This window comes from Oncorhynchus kisutch, linkage group LG22 (genome assembly GCF_002021735.2).
Source record: "Oncorhynchus kisutch isolate 150728-3 linkage group LG22, Okis_V2, whole genome shotgun sequence".
NCBI classification, from domain to species: domain Eukaryota; kingdom Metazoa; phylum Chordata; class Actinopteri; order Salmoniformes; family Salmonidae; genus Oncorhynchus; species Oncorhynchus kisutch.
In genome coordinates this window covers 14,412,865-14,431,546 of record NC_034195.2, presented here as the reverse complement: position 1 = coordinate 14,431,546, position 18,682 = coordinate 14,412,865, and the positions used below count along the sequence as shown (strand labels likewise).

At 42.2% G+C, this 18,682-nt stretch overlaps 1 protein-coding gene across 2 annotated transcripts in view; it reads left to right on the top strand.

Moving 5' to 3' along the window:
• The window catches only part of cpt1ab (carnitine palmitoyltransferase 1Ab (liver)), a 70,122-nt gene that overhangs the window by 13,802 nt on the left and 37,638 nt on the right, over window positions 1–18,682 (top strand). For both annotated transcript variants that reach the window (XM_031801202.1, XM_031801203.1), the window contains exons 2-3: window positions 12,463–12,627; window positions 16,352–16,494. In XM_031801202.1, the coding sequence (XP_031657062.1) occupies window positions 12,487–12,627; window positions 16,352–16,494 (284 nt within the window). In that variant the 5' untranslated portion in view covers window positions 12,463–12,486. The remainder of the gene's footprint in view (window positions 1–12,462; window positions 12,628–16,351; window positions 16,495–18,682) is intronic.

Below are 18,682 nucleotides of genomic sequence, written 5' to 3'. Positions count from 1 at the left end.
ACACGTCTCCCCGAGGCGGAATGACGCAGATGGAGACAGCTGGGGCTCTGTCTCTATTGTGGTCAAGGAGGGCACTAGCTCCAGCAGTGTCCGGTACATCCCAACTCAGGATTCAACAAGCGCATAGGAAGGTCACGTGATCTTCCACATGCAGGGGCAGGCGTGAGTATCCCTTCTTCATCACTTTCTGCCAAACCCTTTTTGGTGTCGATCACACTAGTTGACTGTCCCTCATGTACTGTTTCTACAGCATTAGTGGATTCCGGTTCTGCGGGGAACTGTATTGACCAGACCCTTGCCTCCTCTCTTAACATCACCTCATACTGGCTCTCCTCTCTTTTCCCGGTTCAAGCCCTCGACAATCGGGCATTAGGTTCCGGGACCATCATACACATCACCAGACCACTCACCCTTACCATGGAGTCCATCCATCAGGAGAACATTCCCTTCATCACCAGTGCACCAGCTCACAAGATCATTTTCGGCCTCCCTTAGCTTCAACGCCATAACTCCACCATCTCATGGTCAAGGATGAAAATCACGGGCTAGGCACCCGAATGCTGGAGGACCTGCTTTCCCGTTGTCTGTGGTTCCACGTCGGAGTCCTGTGGTTGCCCTTCAGCCCAACATCCTGGAGGTATACCAGGACCTGCGGGAGGTATTTTCTGAAACCTGCGCCACCTCTCTCACTCCTCATGGCCACTGGGACTGTGCCATCGACCTGCCCCAGTGCAGACGCATCTACCCTCTGTCGGTGGCTGGAACAAAAGCCATGGAGGAGTACATCCATGAGGCGCTCCAACGAGGTTTCATCTGCATGTCCACTTCTCCTGCGTCTGCAGCCTTCTGCTTCATGGCCAGGAAGGATGGAGGGTTATGCCCGTGTATTGTTTTTTGCCCATGTATTGACTACAGAGGACAATGAGATCACCACTAAGTACCCCTACCCTCTGCCGGCAGCTATCGAACAGCTCTGCGGGGCCCGGTTCTTTACCAAATTGGACATGCGGAGTGCATACAATCTCATCTGCATCCGGGAGGGGGATGCATGGAAGACAGCTTTTAGCACAATGTCTGGTCACTAGGAGTACTTGGTGATGCCATTTGGCTTAGCCAATGTTCCGTCAGTGTTCCAGGCATTCCTCAACGAGGTGTTCTGGGATATGCTCGGACTCCAGGTGGTGTATATCGACAACCTCCTGGTCTACATGACTACCTTGGAGGATCACATCACTCATGTCTAAGTAGTCCTGGAATGCCTCCTGGCTAACCAACTGTCAAGGCTGAGAAGTGCCAGTTTCATCAGGAGGTTGTCTCCTTCCGAGGCTACCAAATCAGCCTGCAAGGAGTGAAGATGGACATCAAGAAGGTAGATGAGGTCAGGTCATGGCCAGTCCCAACCACCATAAAGGGGTACAACGGTTTTTGGGGTTTCATCAGGAACTTCAGCTCCATCGCCGCTCCTCTCACCGCTCTCCTCAAGGGTGGTCCCCATAGGTTGATGTGGAGTCCAGCATCTGATGAGGCCTTCGGTATCCTTAAGGGACGTTTGACCGTTTCACACCCAGATCCCACAATATCCTTTGTGGTGGAGGTGGATGCTTCAGAGGTGGGCGTGGAGGCAGTTTTGTCTCAACGACAAGGTAATCCACAAAAATTGTATCCGTGCATATTACTTTAAGAAACTGTCCCCTACAGAGAGGAATTATGACGTCGGCGATTGAGGGCACCAAGGACTCATTCGTCATCCTCACCGACCATCGGAACCTGTACATGCAGACAGCGAGGAGGCTGAATCTGCGCCAAGCAAGGTGGGGCCTATTATTTACAAGATTTGACTTCACGCTGACCTATCGCCCAGGCTCAAAGAACACCAAAGCCGTTGTCCCATCTCTACAATTCGGGAGAGATGGGATCCTGTCCAGAGTTCACCCATAATCCCTACCTCTCAAGTTGTAGCCTCTGTGGTCTGGGACGTAGATGTTGACATTAGCCAGGCTCTGGAGAGGGAGCCTGCACCCACTACCTGTCCTCCTGAGCACATCTACATTCCCACGGGGATAAGGGATCGGCTGCTGACCTGGGCACACACAGCTGTCGTTGCTGGACATCCAGGTATTTCTCGTACTACTCAATCTATCTCTGAGAAGTAATCGTGGCCTACCTTGGCGCAGGACGTTTATTCGCTACGTCAACTCCTGTTCCGTGTATGCTCAAACCAAATCTCCCCCTGCACGCTCCAGCATGGCCACTTCCCATGCCTCAGTATCCCTGGACTCATCTATGCATTGACTTTGTCACTAATCTTGCCTCTGACAGTTTCACCACCATTTTGGTGGTTGTGGATAGATTTTCCAAATCCTGTTTCATCCCTCTCTCTGTTCTTCCTTCTGCTCTTCATGTTGCTAAGGCACTATTTCAGCAGGTCTTCTGACATTAAGGACTACCGGAGGACATCGTCTCTGAACGTGGCCCCCAATTCACATTACGGGTATGGAGAGCCTTGGTGGAGAAGCTCGGGGTCACTGTCAGCCTCACTTCCGGGTATAGGCCTCAGTCTAATGGGCAGGTGGAGGGGATGAACCAGGAGCTGGGGAGATTCCTGAAGAGTCACTGCCAGGACCGGCAGGGAGAGTGGGCCTGATTTCTTCCATGGGCGGAGTACGCCCAAAATTCGTTAATTCACTCCTCCACCGGGCTGGGATCTTTTATTTGATTTAATCTCATGAAACATGGGACCAACATTTGATCTTGCGTTTATATTTTTGTGTAGCTTATATTTTTAAGTGTAGCTTAAATTTTTTTACTAGAATTGCAGTAGTGCTGGGTGGTATACCATATTTTACGATATACCGGTATTGATGCATGGACCGGTTAGGGTTTTTACATGACCTATTTACATTTTTTTTTACCCCTCTTCTCCCCAATTTCTTGATATCCTATTGGTAGTTACGCCCATCACAGTTTTCAGCTGTGCTAACATATAATTGCAAAAGGGTTTTATAACAATCAATTATTCTTTTAAAATTATAAACTTGGATTAGCTAACACAATGTGCCATTGGAACACAGGAGTGATAGTTGCTGATAATGGGCCTCTGTACTCCTATGTAGATATTCCATAAAAAATCTGCAGTTTCCAGCTACAATAGTCATTTACAACATTAACAATGTCTATACTGTATTGCTGATCAATTAGATTTTCTTGAAAAACAAGGGCATTTCTAAGTGACCCCAAACTGTATGTATGTGCCCATCTCAGTGAACTAGTCCATTGTGGAGGGCGACATCAATTTATGCTTGATCCAAACATGTGTTTGGAGGCTCCATATGGAGGGGTGAAGCAATTGCAGAGGCCAAATTGAACTACGTGCCATAAGCCTCCCAATTTTTGTAACAATGCAGAGGGCTCTGTATATCTCCGCATTGACATGATTGGTTGATGGTAGGTGGGGGCGGTACATCCTGTAGAACACAAACTCACTTCCTTGACAACTACTCTGCACTGCTCCGTGAAGCGCAAGAAGTGTGAATGCCCTGACTTCTGCAGAGGCCATATCACCGTAAATGCTGCATGGCCAATGCAGACGTCGGATTGACCATGCGCCGAGATGCACAATGCACTTCTCTCTCCAGAATGCCTCTCCCGCCAATTTGTGCACATTCATTGTTTCATAACTTACTTGTGTGATTTGTTTGCGTTTGATTGTTAGTGTAATCAATTCCCCATCACATATATCACCTGTAGTACATTCACCATGAATTCCTATAATTTCTCATTTACAATGTTTGTTACTTTGGTTATGGTAATTTATGTTAATTAATTCATTATTATTATTCCAGTCTGCAACAAACTTGTAGCCAACGGGATTTATAGGATATTTATTTTTATCAGGCCATTTTCTACCTGATGGCTGCAATGTTTTTGTTTGTTGCCTTTATGTATGCTATTTTTCCATAGTTGGCAATGGCTGTAGAATTACTTTTTAGGTTTCTATCATTCTCATTTAGATTTGGATCAAATTTTGATTAACCACATGACAATGATTTTGAGATATGAAGACCGTTATTATAAATTAAATTAAACTGTTTCACAAAAACGTGCATATGAAAACCATAACTGGGATGCAGATCACTAGAAATGGTAGGATAAATTGGCATTCCACATGAGAAAGGTTGCAGACTCCCCATGTAGCATATTACCGGGAACTTCAGGTGAGTACTGGAAGAATCTGCTAAAGACAGCAGGAGCAGGAGAAGAAATAAACAATTCTCTGATGCTTCTTGAGGCATTTGTATTATTAAAATATATATATATACACAGTGGGGAGAACAAGTATTTGATACACTGCCCATTTTGCAGGTTTCCCTACTTACAAAGCATGTAGAGGTCTGTAATTTTTATCATAGGTACACTTCAACTGTGAGAGACGGAATCTAAAACAAAAATCCAGAAAAACACATTGTATGATTTTTAAGTAATTAATTTGCATTTTATTGCATGACATAAGTATTTGATACATCAGAAAAGCAGAACTTAATATTTGGTGCAGAAACATTTGTTTGCAATTACAGAGATCATACGTTTCCTGTAGTTCTTGACCAGGTTTGCACACACTGCAGCAGGGATTTTGGCCCACTCCTCCATACAGACCTCCAGATCCTTCAGGTTTCAGGGCTGTCGCTGGGCAATACGGACTTTCAGCTCCCTCCAAAGATTTTCTATTGGGTTCAGGTCTGGAGACTGGAGACTGGCTAGGCCCCTCCAGGACCTTGAGATGCTTCTTACGGAGCCACTCCTTAGTTGCCCTGGCTGTGTGTTTCGGGTTGTTGTCATGCTGGAAGACCCAGTCACGACCCATCTTCAATGCTCTTACTAAGGGAAGGAGGTTGTTGGCTATGATCTCGCGATACACGGCCCCATCCATCCTCCCCTCAATACGGTGCAGTCGTCCTGTCCCCTTTGCAGAAAAGCATCCCCAAAGAATGAGGTTTCCACCTCCATGCTTCACGGTTGGGATGGTGTTCTTGGGGTTGTACTCATCCTTCTTCTTCCTCCAAACACGGCGAGTGGAGTTTAGACCAAAAAGCTATATTTTTGACTCATCAGATCACATGACCTTCTCCCATTCCTCCTCTGGATCATCCAGATGGTCATTGGCAAACGTCAGACAGGCCTGGACATGCGCTGGCTTGAGCAGGGGGACCTTGCCTGCGCTGCAGGATTTTAATCCATGACGGCGTAGTGTGTTACTAATGGTTTTCTTTGAGACTGTGGTCCCAGCTCTCTTCAGGTCATTGACCAGGTCCTACCATGTAGTTCTGGGCTGATCCCATGATCCTCATGATCATTGATGCCCCACGAGGTGAGATCTTGCATGGAGCCCCAGACCGAGGGTGACTGACTGTCATCTTGAACCTCTTCCATTTTCTAATAATTGTGCCAACAGTTGTTGCCTTCACCAAGCTGCTTGCCTATTGTCCTGTAGCCCATCCCATCCTTGTGCAGGTCTACAATTTTATCCCTGATGTCCTTACACAGCTCTCTGGTCTTGGCCATTGTGGAGAGGTTGGAGTCTGTTTGATTGAGTGTGTGGACAGGTGTCTTTTATACAGATAACGAGTTCAAACAGGTGCAGTTAATACAGGTAATGAGTGGAGAACAGGAGGGCTTCTTAAAGAAAAACTAAGAGGTCTGTGAGAGCCGGAATTGTTACTGGTTGGTAGGTGATCAAATACTTATGTCATGCAATAAAATGCAAATTATGTGTGATTTTCTGGATTTTTGTTTTAGATTCCGTCGCTCACAGTTAAAGTGTACCTATGATAATGGAGAGTGTGTCTCCCCACTGTATATATGTCTATATATGGAAAATATGCATTTAAAAAATATAAAAAATCGATGGGTCGAACGAACAGACGACTTTCGGTCGATGGGGCAGACACAGAATATGCAAAGAAGTAATATGTTAGCTACATGAGAAAACAGTTAATGTAACAGTTAATGTAGCCAAAGATTATAGGGTCCCCTGATACACTTATTAACACTTTGGTTCCTACCCTGTCACAATAAATCTTCCTTATATTTTCATGATATTTTCAACACTGTATTCAGAGTGCCCACTATTATATTCCTTTAGAGTATAGAATTAAAATAATCATTCTATTTCCATGATTCCAACAGTTCACCCAAGTGTTTTGCTATAAATCGCAAGTCACATCGCAATTGCAACATTTTAGTTAAATATAAGGCTTAGATTGTTTGCCCATATCGTGCAGCCCTAAATGGCAGTGTGGAAATGACCTGAAATGATTGCAGGAAATGCAGACATTTATGAAAAAGCAGGAAATTATTTGGGGTTGAATTGAACAGCATAAAGCAATCAGAATGGAGAAAGACCCATTGAAATAATTTAGAATGTATTTGTTACCACCATAGGGTTACGCACTGTGCGGCCAAGAGGAGGGTCTCTAAAATGTTTGGTCGAAGACCGCTTCAATGGCCATGCCCGCTACCAGCCACCCTCCCACCTTGCTTAAAGTTGCTGATCACTGATCTGACATGTCTTGACCGGTCTAAGCTTTGAAGTTTTATCCTTCCTTTCACATATCCAATCATGTTAAATCAGTGCATGCTCCAGTGCATGTCATCTACAAAATGGCTTCCAACACTCTACTCAGCAAACTGGATGCAGTCTATCACAGTGCCATCCGTTTCGTCACTAAAGCACCTTATACCACCCACCACTGCGACTTGTATGCTCTAGTCGGCTGGCCCTCGCTACATATTCGTCGCCAGACCCACTGGCTCCAGGTCATCTACAAGTCCATGCTAGGTAAAGCTCCGCCTTATCTCAGCTCACTGGTCACGATGGCAACACCCATCCGTAGCACGCACTCCAGCAGGTGTATCTCACTGATCATCCCTAAAGCCAACACCTCATTTGGCCGCCTTTCGTTCCAGTACTCTGCTGCCTGTGACTGGAACGAATTGCAAAAATCGCTGAAGTTGGAGACTTTTATCTCCCTCACCAACTTCAAACATCAGCTATCTGAGCGGCTAACCGATCGCTGCAGCTGTACATAGTCTATTGGTAAATAGCCCACCCTTTCTCACCTACCTCATCCCCATACTGTTTTTATTTATTTACTTTTCTGCTCTTTTGCACACCAATATCTCTACCTGTACATGACCATCTGATCATTCATCACTCCAGTGTTAATCTGCAAAATTGTAATTATTTGCCTACCTCCTCATGCCTTTTGCACACATTGTATATAGACTCCCCCTTTGGTTTCTACTGTGTTATTGACTTGTTAATTGTTTACTCCATGTGTAACTCTTTGTTGTCTGCTCACACTGCTATGCTTTATCTTGGCCAGGTCGCAGTTGCAAATGAGAACTTGTTCTCAACTAGCCTACCTGGTTAAATAAAGGTGAAATAAAAAAATTAAAAAAAGGGCAGGAGGACATAAGGAAGCATTTTGACACCACTCCTCACCTAGTCATGTTGTTAAAAAAAGGTATTAGGGTCTACCTTCAATTGGTTTTGTTGAGTGTTTTAGGGGTGACAGCCATGGATGCTGGATGAGGTTTGCCTATCTGTCTTAGAAAATAGACTACAGTGGCAAGAAAAAGTATTTGAACCCTTTGGAATTACCTGGACTTCTGCATAAATTGGTTACAAAAATAGACGAACACAGTCTGCTTAAACTAATAACACACAAATATGTTTTCATGTCTTATTGAACACAACATGTAAACATTCACAGTGCAAGGTGTGAAAAAGTATATGAACTCTTGCATTTAATGACTAGTTGACCCTCCTCTGGCAGCAATAACCTCAACCAAATGTTTTCTGTAGTTGCAAATCAGACCTGCACAATGGTCATGAGGAATTTTGGACCATTCCTCTTTACAAAACTGTTTCAGTTCATCAATATTCTTGGGACGTCTGGTGTGAACCACTCTCTTGAGGTCATGCCACAGCATCTCAATCGGGATAAGTCAGGACTCTGACTGGGCCACTTCAGAAGGTCTATTTTCTTCTGTTGAAGCCATTCTGTTGTTGATTTACTTCTGTGTTTTGAGTCGTTGTCCTGTTGCATCACCCAACTTCTGTTGAGATTCAATTGGCGGACAAATAGCCTGTATTGATAAACTTGGGAATTCATTTTCCCGTCGATAATAGCAAGCTGTCCAGGCCCTGATGATGCTCCCTTTACCATACTTTACAGTTGGAATGAGGTTTTGATGTTGGTGTGCTGTGCCTTTTTCTTTCTCCACATAGTGTTGTGTGTTCCTTCCAAACAACTAAACTTTAGTTTCATCTCTCCACGGAATATTTTGCCAGTAGTGCTGTGTAACATCCAGATGCTCTTTTGCGAACTTCAGATGTGCAGCAGTTAGTTTTTTTTGGACAGCAGTGGCTTCTTCCATGTCCTCCCATGAACACCATTCTTGTTTAGAGTTTTACGTGTCCTAGACTCGTCAACAGAGATGTTAGCATATTCCAGAGATTTCTGTAAGTCTTTAGCTGACACTAGGATTCTTCTTAACCTCGTTGATCATTATGCGCTGTGCTCTTGCAGGACGGCCACTCCTAGGGAGAATAGCAACAGTGCTGAACTTTCTCCATTTATAGACAATTTCTCTGTCTTACCGTGGACTGATGAACATTAAGGCTTTTAGAGATAGTTTTGTAACCCTTTCCAACTTTATGCATGTCAACAATTCTTAATCTTGTGTCTTCTGAGATCTCTTTTGTTCAAGGTTCACATCAGGCAATGCTTCTTGTAAATAGCAAACTCAAATTTTGTGAGTTTTTTTATAGGGCAGGGCAGCTTAAAACAACATCTCCAATCTCGTCTCATTGATTGTACTCCAGGTTAGCTGGCCCCAGACTCTAATGAGCTTTTGGAGAAGTCATTAGCCACGGCGTTCGCATACTTTTTCCAACCTACACTGTGAATGTTTAAATTATGTATTCAATACAGACAAGAAAAATACTATAATTTGTGTGTTATTAGTTTAAGCAGACTGTGTTTGTCTGTTGTTGTGACTTAGATGAAGATCTGATCTGATCTAATTTTATGACCAATTTATGCAGAAATCCAGGTAATTCCAAAGGGTTCACATAATTTTTCTTGCCACTGTATATACGACAAACCCAGAGATCTGTGATAGTAGATAATATTGTAAAACATACTCCACCAATACGTTTTTGGATAAAAGTTTCATGGCCATGTTAACTGAAATATAAAGCATAGCATAGTACCTCTGTAGAACCTTAGACCTTACCTGGGTAATGATCTATGCGATTTACAGGTAATAATTAAATGCCCTGGGCCTTGAGTGAACCTGTAAGGAAATGTGATGGTAAAACTTTACATTGTAAAACGACTCAATCATTTACCAACCAGACTGCAAATGAACTGGCATACCTAGCTTTATTAGGCCTGCTTCTCCTCGTTCTCCTTGTACCACTGAGTAGCTAGTAGTAGGTTTAAACTGCTTCAGGTTAAGGCTTAACTATTCTATAAAATAAGATGGAGTTCTATCTAGTGAAATGAGATGTGCCTTCACATACAGTGCATTTGGAAAGTATTCAGACCCATTGACTTTTTCCACATTGTTTTATGTTACAGCCTCTTTCTAAATGGATTACCTAGATTTTTTTATCATCAATCGACACACAATACCCCCTTATAACAAAAAAACGATTTACATTTTTTTTTGTGCAGATTTATAAAATAAAATAAAAAACTGTACCATCTACATAAATATTCAGATCCTTTACTCAGTACTTTGTTGAAGCACCTTTGGCAGCAGTTATAGCCTCGAGTCTTTTTGGGTATGACGCTACAAGCTTGGCACACCGGTATTTGGGGAGTTTCTCCCATTTCTCTCTGCAGATCCTCTCAAGCTCTGTCAGGTTGGATGGGGAACGTTGCTGCACAGCTATTTAAGGTCTCTCCAGAGATGTTTAATCGGGTTCAAGTCCGGGCTCTGGCTGGGCCACTCAAGGACGTTCAGAGACTTGTCCCGAAGCCACTCCTGCGTTGTCTTGGCTGTGTGCTTAGGGTCATTGTCCTGATGGAAGGTGAACCTTTGCCCCAGTCTGAGGTCTTGAGCGCTCTGGAGCAGGATTTCAACAAGGATCTCTCTGTACTTTGCTCTGTTCATCTTTCCCTCCATCCTGACTAGTCTCCCAGTGCTGAAAAACACCCCCACAGCATGATGCTGCTACCACCATGCTTCACCATAGGGATGGTGCCAGGTTTCACCCAGACATGACACTTGGCATTTAGGCCAATCTTGGTTTCATTAGACCAGAGAATCTTGTTTCTCATGGTCTGAGAGTCTTTAGGTGCCTTTTGGCAAACTCCAAGTGGGCTGTCATGTGCCTTTTTCTGAGGAATGGCTTCCGTCTGGCCACTCTACCATAAAGGCCTGATTGGTGGAGTGCTGCAGAGATGGTTGTACTTTCAGGAAGTTTCGCCCCATCTCCACAGAGGAACCCTAGATCTTTTTCAGTGCCCTGACCAAGGCCATTCTCCCCCGATTGCTCAGTTTGGCCAGGTGGCCAGTTCTAGGAAGAGTCTTTGTGGTTCCAAACTTCTTCCATTTAATATTGATGGGGGCCACTGTTCTTTTTTTATTTAACTAGACAAGTCAGTTAATAATAATTCTTATTTACCCCCCTATGGGACTCCCAATCACGGCCTGTTGTGAAACAGCCTGGATTCAAGCCGGGGTATCTGTAGTGCAGTGCCTTAGACCGTTGCGCCACTTGGGACCTTCAATGCTGCAGAATTGTTTTGGTACCCTTCCCCAGCTCTGTGCCTCGACACAATCCTGTCTCTGAGCTCTATGGACAATTCCTTCAACCTCATGGCTTGGTGTTTGCTCTGACATGCACTGTCAAATGTGGGACCTTATATAGACAGGTGTGTGCCTTTCTGAATCATGTCCCATCAATTGAATTTACCACAAGTGGACTCCATTCAAGTTGTAGAAACATCTCAAGGATGATCAATGGAAACAGGATACACATGAGCTAAGTTTCAAATCTCACAGCAAAGGGTCTGAATACTTATGTAAATAAGGTATTTCTTTCTTCTATTTCTAGTAAATTTGCAAAATATTCTAAACCTGATCGCATTGTCATTATGGGGTATTGTGTGTAGATTGCTGAGGAATTTGTATGTATTTAATCCATTTTAGTATAAGGCTGTAATGTAACAAAATTTGGAAAAAGTCAAGGGGTCTGAATACTTTCCAAAGGCACTGTAGTCTTCTAGACTGAGATTCCACCTCTTGTTGGGGATTAAAAAGAGTGAGGCTGTGTCTCAAATGGCACCCGATTCCCTATTGGGCACCAACAGGGGTCTGGTCAAAAGTAGGTCATCAGGGTTCCCCAACTGACTGAGACTGAGATGCCACCCATGGGCAAATCAACTCCAAGTGATTTACGTTTTGGGTGGACCGTTTAGACATTACATCACTTTTACATAAAGCTTGTGATTCTATAAACTTGTTGGATGCATTTGCTGTTTGTTTTAAGTGTGCTTCAGATTATTTTGTGCTCAATTGAAATTAATGGTAAATAATGTATTGTGTTTTTTTGGAGTCACTTTTATTGTAAATAAGAATAGGACATGTTGCTAAACACTTCTATATTGTGAATGCTACCATGATTATGGACAGTCCTGAATTAATCATGAATAATGATGAATGAGAAGGTTAGACACAGAAATATCATACCCCTAAGACATTCTAAGCTCTCATCATTGCAATAACAGGGGAGGTTAGCATTTGTTTGGGGGGGACTATGTACACAAAGTGCTCCCAAACCATCTCAATTAGGCTGAGGTTGGGTGATTATGGAGGCCAGGTCATCTGATGCAGCACTCCATCACTCTCCTTCTTGGTTAAATAGCCCTTACACAGCCTGGAGAGCAGCTCACAGATCACTGCACCTGTACATACTGTAGCTCATCTGTAAATATCCCATCCAATCTACCTCATCCCCATACTGTATTTATTTATTTATCTTGCTCCTTTGCACATTCATCTTCTGCACACCCTACCATTCCAGTGTTGAATTACTATATTGTAATTGCTTCGCTACCATGGCCTATTTATTGCCTTACCACCCTTATCTTACCTCATTTGCACATGCTGTTTATAGATTTTTCTGTATTATTGATTGTATGTTTGTTTATTCCATGTGTAACTCTGTGTTGTTGTATGTGTCGAACTGCTTTGCTTTATCTTGGCCAGGTCGCAGTTGTAAATGAGAACTTGTTCTCAACTAGCCTACCTGGTTAAATAAAGGTGAAATACAAATAAAATAAATAAAAGAGGTCTTCTAACCTCAATGGTACTTCCAGGTTAAATAAAAGGGAAAAATAACTAATCCTATCAATTTGTCATGTCCCCTCCTCCCTCTCTCCTCAGTGACCCTGTACAGCAGCAGTCACCATGGCAGAAGCTCACCAGGCCGTGGCCTTTCAGTTCACTGTCGGGCCTGATGGCATTGACATGCAGCTGTGCCATGAGGCCCTGCGCCAGATATACCTCTCAGGCAAGCACTCCTGGAAGAAGAGGTTCATACGCTTCAAGGTGAGAGTGCACAATTAACTAATTAGCCAATTCAGGCTAATCAGGGCTCAAGACTAACTTTTTCCCCAGGTGGGGAATGCCACTAACATTTTCTAAAAAATGTAGTCACTCCGTCACGTGATAAGAGAACATTTGTAATAATCGTAAGTCATTACAGGTCTACTGAGTTTGTGTGATTCTATAAAAATAAAAATAAAATGTTTCATCAAATATGTCCAAGCAGGAATGCATGACACAATATATTTTGATGTGCAACCTAAACCAGATTGTCATGAATTGCGGGTTGACAATTATTATTTTGTTGGTATATTTTACTCTCAAAATAGGGCCCATGAATTTATGAGATATTTTGTAGATAGATAGATATATTCAGTAGAGATTGATATCTTTTTTGTGTATTAATATCACAAAGGCTAATTTGAGGCTAATTCACCATCTGAGGAAGTGGAAACTTAAAACGCATTAGCTAGATCACTAAATATAATATTCTGCTGGTTAGCAATGTAATTGATTCATTTAACAGTAAATTTAAGGTCCTAAAAAAACTTGGCAGCACACTACCCAATGATGTCTATATAGGCCTATGCAATCACCACGAATGGCAGATGCGCGCTTCTGCGTTCCGTATACAGTATATCAATGCCATATGCTACCACTTCGGTAAAAAATGGTGCTATAACACTCAATATTGAGAGATGAGAAGAAAATGGAATCTATGGGAACTTTGGTATTTGATACTTTAATAACTTAAAAATATATATATTCATCTATAGTATAAAAATGTGATATCTGTGTCCATATTGACCTTGAGTTTCTAGTGGATAGACCATATGGTTTAAGAGAAAATACACGAATTACTGAAAAAAGCATCTAATCAACAATCGCATTATTTGAAATTAACTCTGCAACTCTTCCAACTGTTGACTTTTTTCACAACTGCCATTAGTTTGGCGCTAAAACAAAGAAATAGTAAAATAAATAAAAGTGTGTAAAAAATAAATAATATAAAGGATATTTCATGCAGAAACCCTGTGATAAGGCCACACAGAGGGCAAGCACTAATTACAGACACCTCTGATAATCTGAAGTACCCCAATGGGCCACCAGACGTCTTCTGATAAATTACATAAAATACTTGAAAGTTACCAAAATTCTGGTAGTTTACTGGTAAAATGCAGAAGTTTCCAGTAATATACCCTCCCTTTGCAACCCTATGCTTACCTGTTCCCGAAAAAAACAGGAAACAGGTAAGCCTAAGGACTTTTTGCCGTAAGTCCGCATTCTAGGAGGCCATTGCAATCAATATTGGGGAAAGAGGATACCTAGTCAATTGCACAACTGAATGCATTCAAACAAAATCTATCTTCCGCATTTAACCCAACCCTCTGAATCTGGGAGGTCTGGAGGGCTGCCTTAATCTACGTCCACGTCATCAGTGCCAATGGAGAAGTTGTTGGGGGTTAACTGCCTTGTTCAAGGGCAGAACAGCAGATTTTTCAACCTTGCTGGCTCGGGAATTCGAACCAGCGTCCTTTCAGTTGCTGGCCCAACGCTCTTAATCGCTAGGCTAACTGCGAGAGGACGTGAGAGTGGCTCGCTTGCCAGTGAAACAGGCAAAGAGACAGGGCAGACACTTCCATTGCAAGAATCATGATATTGCATTTCACTGTTTGCTCAAGTCATGGTTTTATTAGTTTGAGATACAGCAATAGTTATCTTTGTCAACTTACTACTGAACCGTAATGGCCCACACATAAGTACACATCAGTGTTAGTGGATGTTTCCATTCTTTACAGTATGCGGGCGTTTCACCTTATCCGTTTGCAAAGCACACTCTTGAGTCATTAAAAACCCACTCTACATAGCAGCCTACAAAGTTTGCTGTGTAATGTTGAATGTGATAATGCTGAATTGTATTTACAGTTGAAGTCGGAAGTTTACATACACTTACGTTGGAATCATTAATACTTTTCAACCACTCCACAAATTTCTTGTTAACAAACTATAGTTTTGGCAAGCCAGTTAGGACATCAACTTTGTGCTTGACACAAGTCATTTTTCCAACAATTGTTTACAGACAGATTATTTAACTTGTAATTCACTGTATCACAATTCCAGTGGGTCAGAAGTATACATACACTAAATTGAATGTGGTGCGGCAGGTTAGCCTAGTGGTTAGAGCGTTGGACTAGTAACCAGAAGGTTGCAAGTTCAAAACCCCGAGCTGACAAGGTACAAATCTGTTGTTCTGCCCCTGAACAGGCAGTTCCTAGGCTGTCATTGAAAATAAGAATTTGTTCTTAACTGACTTGCCTAGTAAATCAAATAAAAAACAGCTTGGAAAATGCCTGAAAATTATGTCAAGCTTCTGAGTAGCTTCTGGGTAATTGACATAATTTTAGTCAAGTGGATGTATGTTAAGGCCTACCTTCAAACTCAGTGCCTCTTTGCTTGACCATGAGAAAATCAAAAGAAATCAGCCAAGACCTCAGAAAAACATTTGTAGACCTCCACAAGTCTGGTTCATTCTTGGGAGCAATTTCCAAATGCCTGTAGGTACCACGTTCATCTGTACAAACAATAGTACGCAAGTATAAACACCATGGGACCACGCAGCCGTGACACCGCTCAGGAAGGAGACGCGTTCTGTCTCCTAGAGATGAATGTACTTTGGTGCAAAAAGTACAAATCAATCCCAGAACTACAGCAAAGGTCCTTGTGAAGATGCTGGAGGAAACAGTTATAAAAGTATCTTTATCCACGGTAAAATGAGTCCTATATCGACATAACCTGATAGGCAGCTCAGCAAGGAAGAAGCCAATGCTCCAAAACCACCATAAAAAAAGAGAATACAGTTTGCAACTGCACATAGGGACAAAGATCATACTTTTTGGAGAAATGTCCTCTGGTCTGATGAAACAAATATAGAACTGTTTGGCCATAATGACCATCGTTATGTTTGGAGGAAAAAGGGGGGGCTTGCAAGCCGAAGAACACCATCCCAACCGTGAAGCACGCGGGTGGCAGCATCATGTTGTGGGGGTGCTTTGCTGCAGGAGGGACTGGTGCACTTCACAAAATAGATGGCTTCATGAGGTAGGAAAATTATGTGGATATATTGAAGCAACATCTCAAGACACCAAGTTAAATCTTGGTCGCAAATGGGTCTTCCAAATGGACAATGACTCCAAGCATACTTCCAACGCTGTGGCAAAATGGCTTAAGGTTAAACAATTAAAGGCAATGCTTCCAAATCCTAATTAAGTGTATGTAAACTTCTGACCCACTGAGAATGTGACGAAATAAATAAAATTTGAAATAAATCATTCTCTCTACTATTATTCAGACATTTCACATTCTTAAAATAAAGTGGTGATCCTTCCCTGTCCTAAGACAGGGAATTTCTACTGGGATTAAATGTCAGGAATTGTGAAAAACTGTATTTGTTTTTGGTTAAGGTGTACGTAAACTTCTGACTTCAACGCTATGTTGCCCATTTTTACTTGATTCGAGATCTGTTTGCCAAACCTCATGCCAACAACAACCATAGTTGACTACATATAGCACAAACAGATCTGGGACCAGGCTTCTTTTAACCAGGATATGCTTATACAGTAGTTCCCTTCGGCCCCAATGTAAATGTGATTTTATGCCAATGAAATGCTCTTTGTTCTCCTCTACCCTACCGCCCTTTTAATCGTGCCCATATTCCTTCCCTCCATAGAACGGGGTCATGACAGGCGTGTACCCAGGCAGCCCGTCTGGGTTTTTGGTGGTGGTGGTGAGTTACATGTCAGGCACTAAATATGCCCAACTAGACCCCTCCCTGGGACTCATCACCAAACTGGGCACCCACATACCCATCAGGTAATGGTAGTAGTAGGGCACTACCATCTAATAATAACCCTGTCCATCATCCAAATCACTGTGTCTGTTTTCAAGGACAGATGTCTCTGCGTAACACTTTCTCAACCACCCCAGCTGTCAAAACTGGGTGAAATGATGTTGTTACAACCGGAAACTAGTTCAAATGACGTTATTATGATGTAATTTCAACCATTTTTTGCCTGCTGGGACGATGAACTCTATGAACCACCTATGTGTTATTATGCATTATGTATACATTCATAAATATGTTTATTCATTTTTATGCACTGTTCAAGAAAAATTAGTATAACTGCAACCAGGTGAACGGGGTTCCTTACTAATTAGTGATTTTAATTCATCAATCAAGTACAAGGGAGGTGCGAAAATACCCGCAGACACTCGGCCTTCCATGGAATGAGTTTGACACGTGATGTACAGTAACTGTGTTACAAGCAGCAGAGTTAAACCAGAGAGGGAGGTCACTCAGGCCTCACTCCACCTGCTCTTCATGCATCTGACATGGATTAACAGACCCATTAATTCTGGAATGGTTCTCTGGAAAGCTTTGGAATGGGTTGGAAGTCGTTTCCGACCAACCCTGGTTCTGAAGAGCTATTTGGAGTGCAGGTTTTTACATTTGAATCCAGCATTATGGCTCTGATGGCTCAGTTGGTTGAAACATGGTGCTTAGAACACTAGATTTGTGTGTTTGATTCCCACATGGTCCACACACTGAATATATTCTAACACACACACACACACAATTTAACAAATTCATTCATCATCAAGAGACATGTGTGTTAGTAAGTGCTGAGCTAGCCAAAACGCTCTCTAGGAGTAGTGCTGGGGACCACTGTGTCAGAGAGATATTCACCTGTCTCACCATTTTCACAACCAAGAGTGCATGTACTCACCCAGTTCCCATGTTGGTGACATCTCCCTCGTGTCAGAGTTGAGTCCAGTGGTCCAAAAATATTGTAAAACCCCCGATATGGTTCACCTATAGATCTGACATCTATAGTCACACACTGAACATTTATTCCTTCAGGCCCTAATATTTGTGTTTGCATAACATTGTGCTAGTGTTGTCACAGTACAGTACAGTACAGTATCACAATACTTGATTTTCCATGACAAAAAAATTAAGCAAGAAGCAGATTTAACTATGGTCCTTTTGAAAACCTGTTTTATACCAAATATTTTGTGCTATAGATTAGAAAGTAAACAAATACATTTGGGTGACAGCATAAGAGTGTTAGTTTTCAACATTAGGACTGTTTTACTTCAATCCGCTTCATTTTTTGTTTCCTTGCCGTGATATAACTTTCGTGATACTCAGTGTCATCTATTTTGACAACATTACATTATGTATTTTTTTTGTTCAACACTTGCATGTATGTGTCTTGCTGTTCTTGTTCTGAACAATAGTATAATAAATTATCTATAAGATGCTTAGCCTCCTTAAACATAGGCCTACAGGGCAGTATTGAGATAAGTTGTACATAGCGCAAGCTTTTGTTGAGACAAAATTCCATTTACAAATTGTCTTGTTATAATGCATATAAAAACAATTCACGCTGTACATGGGCCCATGGTGCCCCCATTGTGATAGATTCCTTGGGAATATTATGTTACCTGGTTTAGCGGTGATTGGTATTTTGATTGATTTCAGTGAATTTCATTTTATTGTGTATAACCCACCGCCTATTGTAAAACTTTAAAGGATTTAGCAGGTAATCTAGATATTCTGTGTGCCAAAATCTCCTTCCAACTCCTTATCAACAACAGCTACCCCATGAAACACCTAGCTGTTATAGGGAAGCAAGATCTCAAGCCTAATTTATTCCACTACAGATAAAATGTATCATCTTCATCAATCATATTATTGAAATTAGATTTTCACTCTGGCCAGATTTGAAACATGGTAATTTTTAGGCGGTTTCATAGCCTAAATATTGCCTGATGTTGTCATGTCTGCAGGTGCATGTTTATTTTGACCATCAATTAGACTATTCACTTAGCAATGCCCTCCAACCAATGGATGTTAAGGGTTCCACACCCAGGGCTCCATGACCCCTCCTCTTTAATCCCTGTGTCCTTGTCTCGTGCAGAGGACAATTTATCACATGCATTAGAGTGCTTTGATATTTGACCTTCTCTCTTTCTCTATTTGTCTCTCTCTATTTCT